At 61.9% G+C, this 14,467-nt stretch overlaps 4 protein-coding genes across 6 annotated transcripts; 3 read left to right on the top strand and 1 right to left on the bottom strand.

Annotated features, from left to right (window-relative positions):
* Positions 1 to 307: 307 nt before the first annotated feature.
* Positions 308 to 3,395, top strand: TM4SF5 (transmembrane 4 L six family member 5). The gene is made up of 5 exons (XM_034430824.2): positions 308 to 1,058; positions 1,636 to 1,716; positions 2,450 to 2,586; positions 2,761 to 2,953; positions 3,238 to 3,395. Exons 1-5 carry the CDS (start codon positions 537 to 539, stop codon positions 3,250 to 3,252), a joined length of 948 nt encoding a protein of 315 aa, XP_034286715.1. The 5' UTR covers positions 308 to 536; the 3' UTR covers positions 3,253 to 3,395.
* On the bottom strand, positions 3,336 to 5,337 carry VMO1 (vitelline membrane outer layer 1 homolog). The gene is made up of 4 exons (XM_034430827.3): positions 5,143 to 5,337; positions 4,665 to 4,786; positions 3,938 to 4,276; positions 3,336 to 3,455 (listed from the first exon to the last, which is right to left on the bottom strand). The coding sequence occupies exons 1-3, from the start codon at positions 5,320 to 5,322 to the stop codon at positions 3,973 to 3,975; spliced, it is 606 nt and encodes a 201-aa protein (XP_034286718.2). The 5' UTR covers positions 5,323 to 5,337; the 3' UTR covers positions 3,336 to 3,455; positions 3,938 to 3,972.
* A 2,167-nt stretch (positions 5,338 to 7,504) lies between these two features.
* LOC117673447 (glycolipid transfer protein domain-containing protein 2) lies at positions 7,505 to 10,249 on the top strand. Of its 3 annotated transcripts, none has more exons than XM_034430825.3 (4): positions 7,506 to 8,163; positions 8,257 to 8,336; positions 8,788 to 8,972; positions 9,475 to 10,249. In XM_034430825.3, exons 1-4 carry the CDS (start codon positions 7,620 to 7,622, stop codon positions 9,998 to 10,000), a joined length of 1,335 nt encoding a protein of 444 aa, XP_034286716.2. In that variant the 5' UTR covers positions 7,506 to 7,619; the 3' UTR covers positions 10,001 to 10,249. The 3 variants fall into 3 exon arrangements, with proteins under 3 accessions (XP_087749864.1, XP_034286716.2, XP_034286717.2); XM_034430826.3 differs by having other exon boundaries at positions 7,508 to 8,163; positions 8,809 to 8,972; XM_087893738.1 differs by having other exon boundaries at positions 7,505 to 8,336; positions 8,809 to 8,972.
* Positions 10,250 to 12,491: 2,242 nt separating this feature from the next.
* PSMB6 (proteasome 20S subunit beta 6) lies at positions 12,492 to 14,292 on the top strand. Its single transcript, XM_034430838.2, has 6 exons — positions 12,492 to 12,846; positions 12,938 to 13,005; positions 13,113 to 13,244; positions 13,404 to 13,533; positions 13,810 to 13,954; positions 14,049 to 14,292. Exons 1-6 carry the CDS (start codon positions 12,748 to 12,750, stop codon positions 14,174 to 14,176), a joined length of 702 nt encoding a protein of 233 aa, XP_034286729.1. The 5' UTR covers positions 12,492 to 12,747; the 3' UTR covers positions 14,177 to 14,292.
* The last annotated feature ends 175 nt before the right edge of the window (positions 14,293 to 14,467 follow it).

Genomic DNA, 14,467 nt, shown 5'->3' on the forward strand with positions numbered 1-14,467 from the left:
GAAGGCCTCTGAGGTCTCTTCCAGCCCTGGGATTCTGGGCTCTCTTAAGTTGGCTGGCCTGGGCTCATGCTTGACGGCCAGTGTCTCCTCAGGGAAGGAACAGCCATTCCTCTCCTCTGTTGGCCACAGGCAGAGGGCATCTGACGCCCCCCCACCCTCCACAGAAGGGAACATGCCCCCCCCCATGTGAAATGAGGCCCTCCACTAAGCGAGGCCCCAAAGCAGGCCAATGGCTGCACAGATGCCCAGTGGCCACAGAAGAGAGGCTTGGACTCGTCTCCCCTCCCCCTCCTTGGACCCCCCACAGCCACGGCCCTTGGGGGAGATCCTGGCAATTGCCCAGCAGAGGGGGATCAACCGATCCCGGCAACCCACACACAAGCCGTGGGAGGCCGGTGGAGTCAGCCTCAGGAAGGGCTGGAGGTCTTGGGAAGCCGGGAGGCTCTCAGCGGCATCAGAGGGGGTGTGGAGGGGGTTGTGGTGAGTTGATGGCCCAATGACGTGACTGGAGACCCTCTTCCCCAGAAGAGCCGAGCATGTCTGGTCCCACTGACCAAAGGAAGACCCAAGCAGACCCCGCCCCTGCCCCCAAGCAGGGCTCCGAATTCTTGAAAGCAGAGCCACAGCTCATCTTGGTGCCTGTGGCCTCAGGCTGGCACGAATCCTGGACTATGCCCTCTGCCCTGAGCCCGGGAGAGGCCAACCCTGAATCGAGAAGGGCTTGCGTGTGGCCCTCAGGCCCCTCCCAGCGTTTTGGGGCCATCGCGCCTGGAAGAGGAAGAAGCTGCTGGGCTCCAGTGGGTGGAGTGGCGGACTGGCAGAGGAGCCCTTTGGCCGAGAGATCTGAACAAACAAGCTCTCGCACAGCCCCTGCGCACTCCGCCATGTGTACCGGGAAGTGTTCCCGCCTGGTGGGCCTCACCCTGGTGGCCGCGGCCCTGGCCTGCATGGCGGCTAACATCCTGCTGTTCTTCCCCAATGCTGAGAGGCAGTGGACACCGGATCACATCACCACGCAGGCCTGGCTCATGGGGGGCGTCATCGGCGGGGGGCTGATGGTGAGTGGCCCAGGTGGGGCAGGTGCTTCTTCCAGGGGACTTGCTGGACTCTTAGGGGCTGCCCTTGCCGAAGAGCAGCTTCACCCTGGGGCCTCCGGGTGCAGGACGAGGGGCAAAGGATGGCTCGCTTACTTTTGCTGGAAAGCGAAGAGTCCAGAAGAGTCCAGAGGTGCGCGAAGAGCTCCAGCCTGATGGTCTCGGGCGGGGTAAGACCGCCGCATGTCTGGAGGCAGAACACTTCCTGGATTGCCAGGGTGGGGAGGGGAGTCTTGGGGCGAGGAAGACCCCTGCCCCATCTCGATCTTTTGCAAGCAGAGCCCAAAAGGGCGTGACTCTTCCCCCCCGCCCCCTCCCTCAGCAAAAAGGGCTTTGCTGGGCCAGCCGGTTCCCCCCAACCCTCTGCTCTGCTCCTTCTGGACTTTGAGCCAGGTGCTGAGCTCTGCCCTCGGTGCCAGCTGGTGACACTCGCGGGGGAGTGGGGAGTGCTGCGTGCCATGGCTGCCTGGCTTCTGCCTTCCTCAACGGGCTGTCCTGGGCAGAGGGGCACCTCCAAGCTGGCCACTTTCCTTCTCCACAGGTTCTCTGCACCGGCTGCTCCTCAGTGCGGGCCGGCGGGAAGGGATGTTGCGGCTACGGATGCTGCGGGAACCGATGCCGGGTAGGTGGAGGCGGGAGAGGCTCCCTGGGAGCTCTGTGGGTTCCCGTGATGCTGAACCCCAAAGTGGGCTTTGGCCAGGCTCGGGCCAAGGCAGACAGGCCCCCAGTAGGGTCATGGGCAGTTCATGCTGAAGCCAGGTGAGCTAACACAGGTAGGAGTTGAGAATTCCTGGTGCACCTGTTGGCTCAACCGAGCCTCCTGGGCTCATCTGGAAAATGGTGTGCTGGCTGGCAGGGATGCCAGAGTTTATGAGAATCCTGCCCAGAGCCCCCCCACTTTTGTGTGGGGTGGCCTTCAAAACCCTCCTCGATTCACACAACACACAGCTGAGCCACTCAAACCAGCCAGGCAAACCAGCTCAACCGACAGCTAGGTGGCCCCACGAGACGGATGGGTGTGGCAGGCTGTGCAAAGCATGTTCAAGAGAGCTGCTCCCTCGGGACTGCCCAGAGAGGAAGTGGAGGAAGAGGCACAGAAGAGACAGACAGACAGACACACACACGCCCCCCGAGGGTCTCAGGTGGTAAAGAAAGTTTGTCCTTTCAGGTGTGCAGCCATCTGGCCCTGCAGCTTCTCTGTAAAGCAGAATTAGCTCCCCTGGTCAGGTCTCCCATCTGCTCTACCTGGCAAAGCTGGCAGGCTGGGTGCTCAGGGCTGCCAGGGAGGGCCCGTGGCAGAGAGAAGAGCCAGAGGGGCGAGCCCTCCCTCACCCCCTTTTCCTGCCCCACGACAGATGCTGCGCTCCGTCTTCTGCTCCGTCTTTGGGGGGCTGGGTGCCTTCTACTGCCTGGTGGTCTCCTCCACAGCACTGGCCGATGGGCCCTGGTGTGAAACGGAATCTCAGTGGGCATCCCCCTTCAAGGATCTCAGGTGAGCAGGGCTGGGGACAGGAAGCCCCTCCCAGCCCACCCCACCCCACCCATGGCTGGCAAGGTTTCTGCCAGGGCTGGGCCGTGGGCCAGTCTGTGCCCCGGGAGTGGAGCAATGTGGGAGGGGCTTCGGTGTACCCACCTTCGAGATCTGAGCTCTCCCCCCCCCCATCAGTGACAACTATCTTCAAAACAAGACGATGTGGGAGGTGTGCCTGAACCCCCCATCCATTGTCCTCTGGCACATCGTGCTCTTCTCCATCCTGCTGGGGCTGAGCCTGCTGGAGATGGTGCTGTGCGGCATCCAAGTGGTCAACGGCCTCCTGGGCACCGTGTGTGGCGACTGCCGCAAGGCCGATGACCGAGACGTAAGTGGGCAGCAAAGGAGGCGCCTGGGATGGGCAGGCCGGAGGGAGGGGGCGGGAAGGGATGTTGGTGGTGGTGGGGGGTCAGGGAGCAGATGGCCTCAGGAGATGGGGGAGGGAGGGAAGTGGGGCAGCCTCCCTGGGAGCAAAGCCCCAGGCCCCATATTGCTTGCTGACCTTGTACGGAGGGGCTTGCAAGCACCGGGGGGGGGAGGCAGACCAGCATGGGACTCTCAACCCTTTGCAACCCTCTAACTCACTGGCACTGCCCTTTTGACTCCTGCCAGGGGGAAGGCCTGTGAGACCAACCGACCGGAGCACTTGCACCAACAGCCACTCCTCCACCCACTTGCCCCCTCTCCCCAAATCTCTCGGCTAACAGGGGGGCAATCTTGCAGGTTTATTGGCAGCCCAAGAAATAAACGCCGCTCTCTGTTGCAACCTCCGTCCGCTCCGAAGGGTCTTGGCAGAAGACTGGGGGTTGGGGAAAGCTGGGTGGTGGGACCTGTGGAGAAAAGGCCGGTGCTGAGCAGGGGGGCTCTTTCGCTCTCCCTGACCAGCCTCTTCTGTGCAGGGCTGAGGGACCCCCAGGGGCGTCCTGGGGCTGGAAGCGGTCTGCAGCTGAGCTGTGGGCATCTGGCCTAAGGAGGGCGGGAAGGACCTGCTGGGCGCTCCTGGACAGAACCACTCTGGGGCAGGGAAAGGAGGGGGGGTCTAAAAGAGGTTGCTCCCATCCTCCCCAGTGAAGGGAAGGCGTGGGGGTCCGTGGGGGGCTGCTGGATGGTGGAACTGCTGGAGGCTGCGTGGATGGCTGGAAAGGGGGGCAGGGAGAGGAGGGCCTCCCTCGGGTGTCTGTGGGCTCCTGTCCCGTGAGACACTTTGACCCCCCGGAGAGGAGGGGCTGGAGCAAAGAGGGGGCAGCTCTTGGCCTCTCTCCTCTCCCAATGGATCAGAAGGGGCCGCAGGGGGAGCACACGGAGCACTCACCCCCTGCCGGGGCTCCGGCTGAGGCCTCTGTGGGCTCACTGGGTGCAGCAGAGGAAGCGGATGTCGTTGAGGGCAGAGTCATCCACCAGGACCCCCCGGATGGCCTCCTGCTTGGTCTGGATCCCACACAGGCCCTTGAGGCAGGAGGGGCTCCAGGCTCCGTACTCCCCCCAGGGCAGCCCTGGCCCCTCCAGGACCTTCCCGTCTGAGCAGGCAAAGCGGATGTTGGTGGCGCCCATGTAGTCGCTGAGGCCACGCCGGACACGCTCCACCCGCAGAGAGAAGCCAGTCAGGTAGCCGCCCGGGGGGCACCAGAGGGGGTTGGTCCAGTGGCCCCACCTGAGGGGAGGCGGAGGTGAGAAGGGTTAAATGCTGGTGACCCCCTCCCCTCTTGCCACCTTGTGCCACCTCCTCTGTCGCACCACCTGGCGCTCCTTGGTGGATCGCTTTCCATGGAAGAGAAGCGTCCGAGGGGAGGCCCACTTGCCCACCCACTCACCCCCCGGGGACCAGGAGGGCCTGGTACCCGGGGGACATCCCCACACCCGCCCGCACACACACTGATGTAACGCTAGGGCCAAAGCGAGGCACCCAGGGCTGGCAGGGGGCAGTGGCAACGGTCCTTTCTGCCGGCATTGGGGCAGAGCAAAGGAGAAGGGTGGTGGATGGTGTGGGAAAGGGGGGCTGCTGGGGGGGGGGCAGGGAGGCAAGCTGGGGATTGACTCACACGTTGCTCTGGGACTCCACTGTTTTGGCCTCAGACTTCCCACCGTGGCTGCCACGCGTGCAATGCAGCCGGAGGCCATTCAGGGCCGTGTCGTCTTTTGCCTGCCCTTGATAAGGCTCCACCTGGGAGAGAAAGATGGAGGGACGTTCAGGCCACGAGGGGGGAGGGGAGGCCGGGGGCCAGGTGAGATGAGGTCAAAGAACAGGTCGGACCCAAGCTGCTTACCAAGTCAGGAAAACGGGGAGGGGTCTGCTAACCTGAGGGTGCGTGACAATTCAGAAATGGCTCTGTAGGTGCTCAGGAGCATTCGGCTCTTCCTCCTCTTGCCTGGTCAGTCTGCATTCCCTGGGGGGACCCCCTGCAGCCCCTCCACGCTTCTTCCCCTGGGCTCTCTCGCACACGCACACACCCAGCATCTGTCTCTGAGGGCCTGGGCCTGGACCCCAATCCAGGGAAGAGGCAGAAGAGGGGGGATTACCTTGAGGCTGAATCCTGTGGCATAGGTCCCTTGGGGGCACATCTCCTGCCAGGCCCAGGGCCCCCACGGCCCCCCATTGGACACCCCAATGGCAGGCCAGCTTTCCACGGCAGCACCAGTTCCTGCCAGGCCTGCCACCAAGAACCACAGTCCGAGAGCCACCATGGTGCCCAGTGGCATCTGCCCAGGGGTGCCCTTGCTCTGCTTTTATACCCTCTTGGCAAAAAGGGGTGGGTGGATGGTCAGGATCAAATGACTTCCGAGATCCCACCTGGGCCACTGAAGGGGACGGGTTCAACCGGTTAGGATTAGGCAGAACAAAACAGGTGCGGAAATCCTACCCCGGGTCTTGAACCCCTTTCTGGGAAGGACAAAGGCCGGGTTGGCAGGAGGCCCCTTGGGCGCTCCCTCTAGGCCCTGGGAAGCCCCCCCCCTTTTGGCCAGACCATCTCGCCTGCATGGATAGGCAGGTCCCAGAGGGGCTGGGGGGGCTCTGGGAGTCCCAGGTAGGAAAATCTGCTCGGAGAAAAGGTGTCAAGAGTGAAATGACCTGTTGCCACAAGAAAGCAAATGGAGGGGTTTGGACTCTCACCTGGGCAGAAAATGGGGGGGGTTTGTTCTTCCTTTCCCTCTCTGCCAATGCTGGGAGTTGGGACCCCCCCCCCAATGACGATCAGAGTCCGGACAGAAGGTGAGCGCCAGAACACCAGCAGAACGGCTCACCTGGAACCAGGCAGCAGCTGCTGGTTTGGACGGTTTCAGAGGGATTAGGTAAAAAGTAAAAAGGGAGGAGGGGAGTGAATGAAGGGGTTGAGCCTGGGGGGGGGGGCGTTAATATGGCCCCTCCCATTTTATCCTATGCCCTGTGAGGAGCTAAAAAAGCTTAAAATGCTACAATGGGATGGCAAGGCAAAAATCTCCATAAGGTAGGGATAATGTTTATGGGGGGTTTAGAATAGAGGGGTGGGGGGTGGGCCACCATAAGCAACTGCCCAAGAGCCAGGCTTTTGCCAAAGGCCCCCCCCCCACTCCCAGGGAGGAGACTCCCCTGCCAGGAACAGGGGCCGGGCTCCTTTGCGGCTCAGCCGGACTGGCAAAGCCAATTCAGGGATCCTGAGAGACCTGGGGGGGGGGCTTCCAGCTCCCCCACATTTCTGAGCACAAGGAGCAGCAGAGACCCCTTGACCGAGTGGGCTGCAGGGCAGAGACTTTTGCCCTCCTGGGCTGCTTCTCGGCTGGTGACTGGAGGCCGGCAGGTGGTGGGAGAGGTGCCTGGGGCCCTGACCCCTTCCTGACCCTCTGGAGTCAGAGGGGGGCTGTTGGGAAAGGAGCCATAGCAGGGATCTCGGGGGACCTCCTGGCAGAGACCGCTCTCCTCAGTAGATTCCCTGCGGCTCTTAGTCAGGAACCTCCTTAGGGCCACAAGCAGCACCCCTGCGGCATGGCCATTATGGGGGGGGGGTGTTTCCACCTCCAAGTCATGACACATCGTCAAGTGGGAGCGTCTCGAGAGGGTGCATGAGTGGCAGGTCGGATCTTGGCCCACCAAGATGGGGAACTACATCCCCCCCCCAAGCAGAATGTGCCAGCCCATCCTTCTCCTCCCTGATGGGGCTCCGAGGGGGAGCGCACTGCTAAAGTCCACCCTTGATAATGCCAGGTGCCCCATGAGGTGCCCTGCCCTTCCCTTTCCTCCCTGGCACAAAGGTGGCCTTGCAGCCTGAACCCGTTTCCGCCTCTTTCGGAAGGTGGCACAAGAGGCTCCCATGCAGGCGATGCCACCTGGACCCTTTTGCTTCCAGTTCTAGATTCCACTGCCAGCCCCCCACCCCCACCCCCACCCAGGGCATTTCCCTTCTTCAGCCCCCCCCCCCTTCCCAGGACAGCCTCAGGTGAACCTGTCCCTCAGGGCCCCATCAGCTCCCTCAGCCCGGCCCCCATGGCTGCCACTTTCTTGACTGGTCTGGCCTACAAGCCTCTTGTCCGGCCGGTCCCGGGGGCGAGATCATGCCCTTTGAGTGGCCATCGCCCCCTCGGCCCCATCTTGGACCTGGCCCAGCCTTCCCTCAGCTCCACCTTTGCTCTGTGGCACAAGCCAGGCCCCACCAAAGGGCTCCCTTGGGCTTGTGGGGCTGGCAGCCCCCCTCACCCTGCCTGGGTCCCACGGGAGATGGGCCACGGGGAGTGCTGTTTCTATGCCAGCCCCTCCCAAACACTCTGGACAGTTAAAAATCAGACACACTGCCCAGCCGACCCCCCCTCCCCCAGAGAAAAAGACGAGCCTCCCCCTGAACTAAAGCAAATACAGCGTCCAACTCCGGAGACGCCTTGGACTGGACAGAGGGAAGCAGCCCACAGCATTCCAAGCGGGGGGGGCATCAAAGTGCTATTTCTGAGGTCTGCTGGACACCTTCTCCTGCCTTCAGGCCCGGCAGGCCCAATCAATTTAGGGCCGAGTGAGAGGGAGGTGGTCACGCATGGAAGTTCTGGAAGCCCCAAATGGGACTCAGTGGGGCACATCTGGCACCCTGCTCCAGCAAAGGGGGTCCAAAAAGGGGTGGCCTGGAGAGATTGGCACTTGTCCAGCAAAGCCCCCTCCTGTCCAGGGCCGGGTGTCTCAACAGAGCCCCATTTTCCCCAAACCCAGATGTTTCCAGGGGGAATTGTTTGCAGGCTGCCCCCCCACCCCATTTGGTTTCCCTGCTCAACACCTCCCAGCCCCTCCCCTTGGAGTCCCAGCAGCCCTACCAGACGCCCGGGGGGCCACCAGCCCTCTGACTGCCACTTCCCTGCTGGAGGGCCCCCCTCCGAGCCGCCCAGCTCAGCCCTCCCTCACCCCCCCCCTTCTCATCCTCCTTATCTTGCCCGGAAGAGAGGGCAGAGGGCAGGGTGCAAAGGCCTGGCTGGTCCTGCCTGGAGGAGGCAAAAGGCTTGAAATGGGGGCTCCCCCACGCCCCTGCCAGCTGCTGCTCCTGCTGGGGGTCTTCCTCCTCCTGCTCTACCTCTCCAGCCGGCACCTCCGTAAGTCGGGAACTGGGCGGCGGGGGGGGGAGGCGGGCAGGGGCCGGAGAGCCCAGGCTGCAGCTCACCCTCCCTGCGCTTCTCCTCCTGCAGCAAAACTCTCCCTGGCTGCCTGTGTCCGGGGCAGGCATCGGTGCCCATGGCTCGGGGAGACGCTGCCCAAGGAGGAAGAGGTGAGATGAAGAGCAAGGCAGCTTTGCTTGTGGCAAGGCGGCAGTCCGGAGGGGGCAGTGGGGGAGCCACACCTTCTTCCCCCTTGACTGGGAGGGTTGCCAGAGGCCCTCTGGAGTTTTGCGGCAGCTGAGGGGCCTCCAGGCCCAATAACTGGGGGTGGGAGGATAGGCAGGGAAGCCAGGAGGCTCCCCCCCCCTCTTTTTGAAATCCCAGCAAGGTTAGAGTCAAGGCGATGGGCAGATGGAGGGAAGCCCGAAATGTCCTGGATAAGGAAGGAGGGTCAGCTGGAGGATGAACTGGCCCGGAGGGTATTTTGGGACTGTGGTTTCCCAACTGGGAAGTTGGGGGAGGGAACGGAACTTGAAACTGAAGGAAGAGGGGTTAGGTAACAAGGAAACCTGAGGGGGGAATTTAATCCTTTCCCTCCACCACCGCCCCACCCACCCCCAGCACTTCCTTGTCTTCCTGCAGCCCGGTCCTGCCTCTGCCCCCGCTGGGACCCCAACACCCCCCCTCCCTCTCTGGGGCGAAGAGTTTGACATCAGGCAGCTGCGAAGGGCTTTCTCGACCAGCCTCTCCCCCCGGGGTGAAATCCTCCTCCGAGAATACCTCCACGGCTGGAGGCAGCTGCTCAAGTGAGGACGGCAAGGGGGGGTTGCATGGCCTCTTGTGCAAGAAGGGGGTTCCGGAGAGACCTGGGCCCAAAAGACAGAACACGGGGAGAGCCGAGTGCCCACCCCAGAGCAGCTTTTCCCTCCAAGGCAAGAGAGACTCTCAGCGATCTGAAGCTTGTAATCGCCTTCCAGAAAGAGGTGGGGGCCGCCTGGGGGCCTTCTCAAACGGCTCTTCCCCTGGCCATGGCTCCCTCCCGCTGTGTGCCTCAGCAGTGCCCTGCTGCTTGGAGCCTTGCGCCCCCCCGCCCCCGGCCAGGAGCCTCTTCTCCAAGGGGCCATGCACCTGCCGGAGGAAGCCCATTGGCCTCCAAGCAGCCCCCCCCCCATCCTCCCTATCTGGGTTAAGAGCCGTCAGCCCCTCTGTCTTTGCAGGGCTGGCAGCTCTGGGAGGGGGAGCCGCTGGGCACTGGCTGGCTGGGTGGGGAGCGTTGCTGCAGGCTTCATGGACGGCTGTGCTTTCCAGGTTCATGGAGGCGCTGGGCACAGCCTTTGGGCTGATCTCCCGGGAGACCGAGTCCAAGATCAGCATCATGCAGCAGCACCAGGAGGGGCCGCACAGCCTCCACTACCACACTGTGCAGTCCATGGTGAAGTTTGAGCTGGCCTCGGGCTTGGTGGGCTTCCAGTCCCTGCCAGCCCACCAGCCTCCCTCGGGCTGCCGGACCCTGCTGCGCCTCCATCGTGCCCTGAAGTGGCTGGAGCTCTTCCTGCACAAACTGGGCACCAGCCAGAAGGATGAGAAATCCTCCCGGATGTGTGCAGAGGCCTACCGGGTGGCCCTCGCCCCGTATCACAGCTGGTGGGTGCAGCAGGCCGTTGCCCTGGCCTTCCTGGCTATGCCCTCCCGCCAGGAGCTGTACCACATCATCGTGCGGGGGGAGAAGCCGGCGGCTGGGGCCATTGTTCTGACCACGGTGGAGAGCCTGAGCCGGGTGTACAACGTCACCCAGGAGGTCTACTCTGCCCATGGGATGCTGGAGCTGCCCTAAGGATGCCCAGGGCACGGTCGAGGTTTCACGCCCACCACCTGAAGGACCGATCTGGGGCCAGTGGCCTGGTCTCCCGGGCAGAAAGCGGCTGGGGGGGGGGCTGTTCCTGCTCCATGGACCACCCAGATAGCAGCCCCCCTTTAGTGCCTGGAAGTCCCCAGTGGAAGACAGCAGGGTTCCATTCGGGGGAGGGGAAGACATTAATAAAGGGCCTTGGGAGAATTTACCCACCCAGGGACCCAGCACAAAGTATGCCTCGTGACTGCCCTCTGCTGGTCTGGCCGGGGGTCTTTTCCATCTGTACAGCAAGTGGCACCCCATCGCATCTCCTGAACCCCAAGGGTGGGTTAGAACGCCACCCTCTGGGCTGTGTTGCAGCTGGACACCGCCTGCCCCTCTACCCCTAGGCTGGGAAAGGGCAGGATGCAGGGGCTCTATGTGCAGGGAACCAGGCAGTGCCCTCCGACCCAGACAGAGCCCCTCTGCTCTGCAGCCCCTTTGCCTTTTCAAGCCAGGCAGGGCTGCTGCCAACCGGGTTTTTCGGGGTGCCTGTCTGGTTGAGTTGAGAAATTCAGAAAAACTAGATAACTAAGGCCCAAACACAATCATTACTGAAGAGGGGAAAAAAGGGAGATGCCTGATAAGACCCTGTGGTTGCACAAAGACCTCCCTGAAAAACAGAACCAGAAAGAACAACCACAAAAAATGGACAGATAACAAATGCTGCACATCAGGGAACAGGCTGAATCTGCAAGGCTGTGAAGGCTCAGCGTGAGATAAGGTTCGCTATCGATGCCAAAAATAACAAAAGGCTTCTTGGGGCATGTCCAGAAAGAGAGGAATGTCAGGGAGACAATCAAGGAAGCTAACTCACCACTGGGTAGTAAAGATGGAAAGATGGCGACAGCAACAGGGAGAAATCAGATCTTTTTTTTTTTTAATTTGATTTATATGCCGCCCTTCTCCAGAGATTCAGGGCAGCTTACAATGTGTTAAGCAATAGCCTTCATACTTTTGTATATTTATACAAAGTCAGCTTATTGCCCCCACAAACTGGGTCCTCTGTTTAAATTCCTATTTTGCACCTGCTCTTTCACAAAAAATCACCACCCCCAATTTATCAAAAGTGGGACTGCAGGAAGCAGACAAAAAATTCAGATCAAAAGGGGCTGGTGAGAGAATACCTAGGAGCTTTGAATGAATTAAGGTCTCATGGGCCAGATGGCAGATGTCACCTCAGAGCCTCAGACTGAAATCTTTTCAGAAATCCTGGAGCACAGCCAACATGCTTCTAGTAGGTAAGGAAGGGGGGGGGCGGAGTGTAGCCAGGGAACTTCAGACCAAACATACCTGGGAAAATCCCAGAAAAGGAAAACAAGCAGCTGGTTTGAAACCCAACGAATAGAGTGATTACCAGAAGCCAGCAGGGTCCTGCCAGAGGAATCGTATTACTTTCTTTGATTAGATTAGTGGACCAAAGGAATGCTGTGGGTGTGAGTGTGGTTAGGCATTTGATAAGACTAGCCTCATTCTTGACAAAATCTAAGGGGGGGGGATTGATGGTGTCATTATCAGATGGAAACCCAGTTAGGTGGTCCTTCATGGGTCTATGTCTGTGTGGATGGAAGAAAGCGGTGGGGGAGCTCAGGGCTTGATCCTGGGCCAGAAGTTCTGAACAGTAAACAGCTCAGATTGGGGGGGGGGGTAGAAAGACATTCATCAAATTTGCAGATGACATCAAAGCAAATGGGGGCGGGGGGGGGGGGAGCAGATTGATACCAGCTCAGAAAAGAGTCTCAGGATCAAGAGGATCTCGACAGACCTGAACACCGGTCCCAATCCAGCAAAACGTCGCTCAGTAGTGAGCAATGCAAGATTCCGCAATCCAAGGCAGGCAAACCAAAGGCGCAGGTGAAAGGGGGGATCCGGGCGCCTGCGAGCCCCTCATGTGCCGCATCAACCGAGACCCGGGGGTGGGGGTGTCAGGGACAGCAGCCCCCGCTCTAGGCCGCCTCGGTTGGGCTGCTCCAGTCCTGCTCTGGTCGCCTCGGGGGCTGGGAGGCGCCGGGAGGAGGGCTGCGTAGGCTTAGCCTGGAGAAGAGAACGCGGCTGGGCTTCCCCGCCTCCGTAGGCTCCGCGGTGGGACAAGGGCCCGCGGGGGCTTCGGGGCTCCACCGCTCAAGGCCTTCAGGGCAGCCGCGGGGTCCGGGGTGGACTCCCTAACCTGGGCAGGGGGTGGACTAAGTGACCTCGAGGGTCCCCTGGTTGTGCTGGGGATGCAAAGAGCCTCCAATTCTCCCCAAATCAGCGTCTTCTCTCCCAGCGGGATTAGCTTTTCATCCTGAAGGGCACATTCGGCATCAACGGACAATTCCGCGTGTCGCTGAACTCCAGGAGGTTCCCACGTTACGCGAGTCACAGATGCTATGCGCCGCGGTCGGAGCTGCAGGCAAAGCGTGGGCGCCGGCGGATGACGCACTTCCGCTGCTTCCAAGGAACCGCCGGAAGTCTTAGGAGCCGGGCAAAAACGTTGCCGCTCCAGAGACTCCATTGGTTGAAGAGAGAGAAACGGCAGAGGCAATAAGAGTGGTGGGGCGGGCCCGGCAACCCAACCAAACGCACGAGCGCCACCAAGAGGACCCGCCGGTGGCTGCGCGGGCTCCCTCCGCTCGGCCTCTCCCACGGAGCCGTAAAGCGCCGTGCCGTGCGCGTCGGCGTTTTTGCGTCAGTGTCGCGCTCGGGCGAAGATGGCGGCGGCGATGGCGATGACTGGTCCGGCGGCGGGTCCGAGCCTCGGGCTGGCGGGCGGTTGTCCGGACTGGACCCACCAGGCGGAGAGCACCGGGGTGAGGGCGGGGGCCGGGGCGGGGCGGGGCGGGGCGGGGCGGGTCGGTCCTGCCCGGGGCTGACGCGCCTTCTCCTTCCCCTCCGCCGCAGACCACCATCATGGCCGTGGAGTTCGAGGGCGGCGTGGTCATCGGGGCGGACTCCCGCACCACCACCGGGTGAGTGGCTGGCGGAGGGAGGGAGGGAGGGAGGGGGGGGCGGCGAGCGGAGCGGAGCGGAGGGGAGGGGGGGTCCCGGGCGGGGATGACGGCTGTGCCGCCCGCAGGTCCTACATCGCCAACCGCGTGACGGACAAGCTGACCCAGATCCACGACCGCATTTTCTGCTGCCGCTCCGGCTCCGCCGCCGACACCCAGGCCATCGCCGACGCCGTCGCCTACCAGCTGAGCTTCCACAGGTGGGGAGGGGGCGCTGCGGGCTCCGCGACGGGGGAGGGGCGGAGGCGGCAGGACCACCCTGGCAAGCGCCCGGAGCCTCTGACCTGCCCGGGGAGCCCCCTCTGGTCTGCGGGGGCTTGTGGCGGCTGCCTGTGACCCTCCCTCTCCTCGCCCTGCAGCATCGAGCTGGACCAGCAGCCCCTGGTGCACACGGCGGCCAGCCTTTTCAAGGAGATGTGTTACCGGTACCGGGAGGACCTGACGGCCGGGATCCTGGTGGCTGGCTGGGACAGGCTGAAGGGGGGACAGGTGAGGGGCAGCGATGTGCTTCCCAGGTTCTGGGGGTTGGGGGGAGCCTGGTCCTTGACCCTTCATGTTGGATGCCCCCCCCCCCCGCCTACCCGGAGGATGTTCTGCCTGGGTGGATGGATGTTCATCTGGATCCAGCCGCTGCCCTGGGTTGACCTCGGGTACTTTTGTACAATGCCAACCAGCCACTGGCAACCAACCAGCCCTCCTACTTCCTGCTGCTCTGGAGAAGGTTTTTCTCACCTACCTCCACCCCGCTCCCCCTGCCTCTTCCAGGTGTATTCTGTCCCCATGGGGGGCATGATGGTTCGCCAGCCCTTCTCCATTGGGGGCTCCGGCAGCTCCTACATATACGGCTTTGTGGATGTTTCTTACAAGCCTGGAATGAGCAAGGAGGAGTGCCTGACTTTCACAGCCAATGGTAAGGAGACCCCAACCCCAGGGCCAAAGGGGAGGAGCCCCTGATTTCTGAGGGAGGGGGTGACTTTGCTTCTGCCTGCCTTTTCTCCTTACAGCACTCGCCCTGGCTATGGATCGCGACGGCTCGAGTGGGGGTGTGATCCGCCTGGCTGCCATCACCAAGGACGGTGTGGAGCGCAAGGTCATTCTAGGCAATGAACTGCCCCGGTTTTCCTCCGTCTGAGATGGGGGGGGCAGGCGGTGTTGCCCCCGTGACGCCTGGAACGGCCTCCAACTCTTAGAGACGGGACTGTCTTTTGTCTATGCATGTGTGGTGGGTATTAAAGGCAGAAATTTTCACTGTGTGGTTCTTTCTTTTGGTCCTTGCGGTGGTTGGGGTGGGGGGACATGGAGAGAGGGAGGATGGCCACTTTTCTTTACTACCTTCAAATAGCAGCTCTTTTGCTACGGCAGTGTTCTAATGAGGTTAGAAGCTTTGCGGGCAACAGTCCTCATTCTCTGAGACAGAACAGCA

Source organism: Pantherophis guttatus, chromosome 4 (assembly GCF_059756535.1).
Source record: "Pantherophis guttatus breed Tessera chromosome 4, ASM5975653v1, whole genome shotgun sequence".
Taxonomy (NCBI): Eukaryota; Metazoa; Chordata; class Lepidosauria; order Squamata; family Colubridae; genus Pantherophis; species Pantherophis guttatus.

Bases quoted from the DNA above. Each gene is read 5' to 3' on its own strand.
- TM4SF5 (XM_034430824.2), top strand. From the start codon at position 537: ATGTCTGGTCCCACTGACCAAAGGAAGACCCAAGCAGACCCCGCCCCT. The intron at 1,717-2,449 runs GTAGGTGGAGGC...GCCCCACGACAG, and splicing joins GCTGCGGGAACCGATGCCGG to ATGCTGCGCTCCGTCTTCTG. The intron at 2,587-2,760 runs GTGAGCAGGGCT...CCCCCCCATCAG, and splicing joins TCCCCCTTCAAGGATCTCAG to TGACAACTATCTTCAAAACA.
- PSMB6 (XM_034430838.2), top strand. From the start codon at position 12,748: ATGGCGGCGGCGATGGCGATGACTGGTCCGGCGGCGGGTCCGAGCCTC. The intron at 12,847-12,937 runs GTGAGGGCGGGG...CCTCCGCCGCAG, and splicing joins ACCAGGCGGAGAGCACCGGG to ACCACCATCATGGCCGTGGA. The intron at 13,534-13,809 runs GTGAGGGGCAGC...TGCCTCTTCCAG, and splicing joins ACAGGCTGAAGGGGGGACAG to GTGTATTCTGTCCCCATGGG.
- LOC117673447 (XM_087893738.1), top strand. From the start codon at position 7,620: ATGGAAGTTCTGGAAGCCCCAAATGGGACTCAGTGGGGCACATCTGGC. The intron at 8,337-8,808 runs GTGAGATGAAGA...GTCTTCCTGCAG, and splicing joins CGCTGCCCAAGGAGGAAGAG to CCCGGTCCTGCCTCTGCCCC. The intron at 8,973-9,474 runs GTGAGGACGGCA...TGTGCTTTCCAG, and splicing joins GGCTGGAGGCAGCTGCTCAA to GTTCATGGAGGCGCTGGGCA.
- VMO1 (XM_034430827.3), bottom strand. From the start codon at position 5,322: ATGCCACTGGGCACCATGGTGGCTCTCGGACTGTGGTTCTTGGTGGCA. The intron at 4,787-5,142 runs GTAATCCCCCCT...TTTCTCTCCCAG, and splicing joins CCACAGGATTCAGCCTCAAG to GTGGAGCCTTATCAAGGGCA. The intron at 4,277-4,664 runs GTGAGTCAATCC...GCCTCCCCTCAG, and splicing joins GTGGAGTCCCAGAGCAACGT to GTGGGGCCACTGGACCAACC.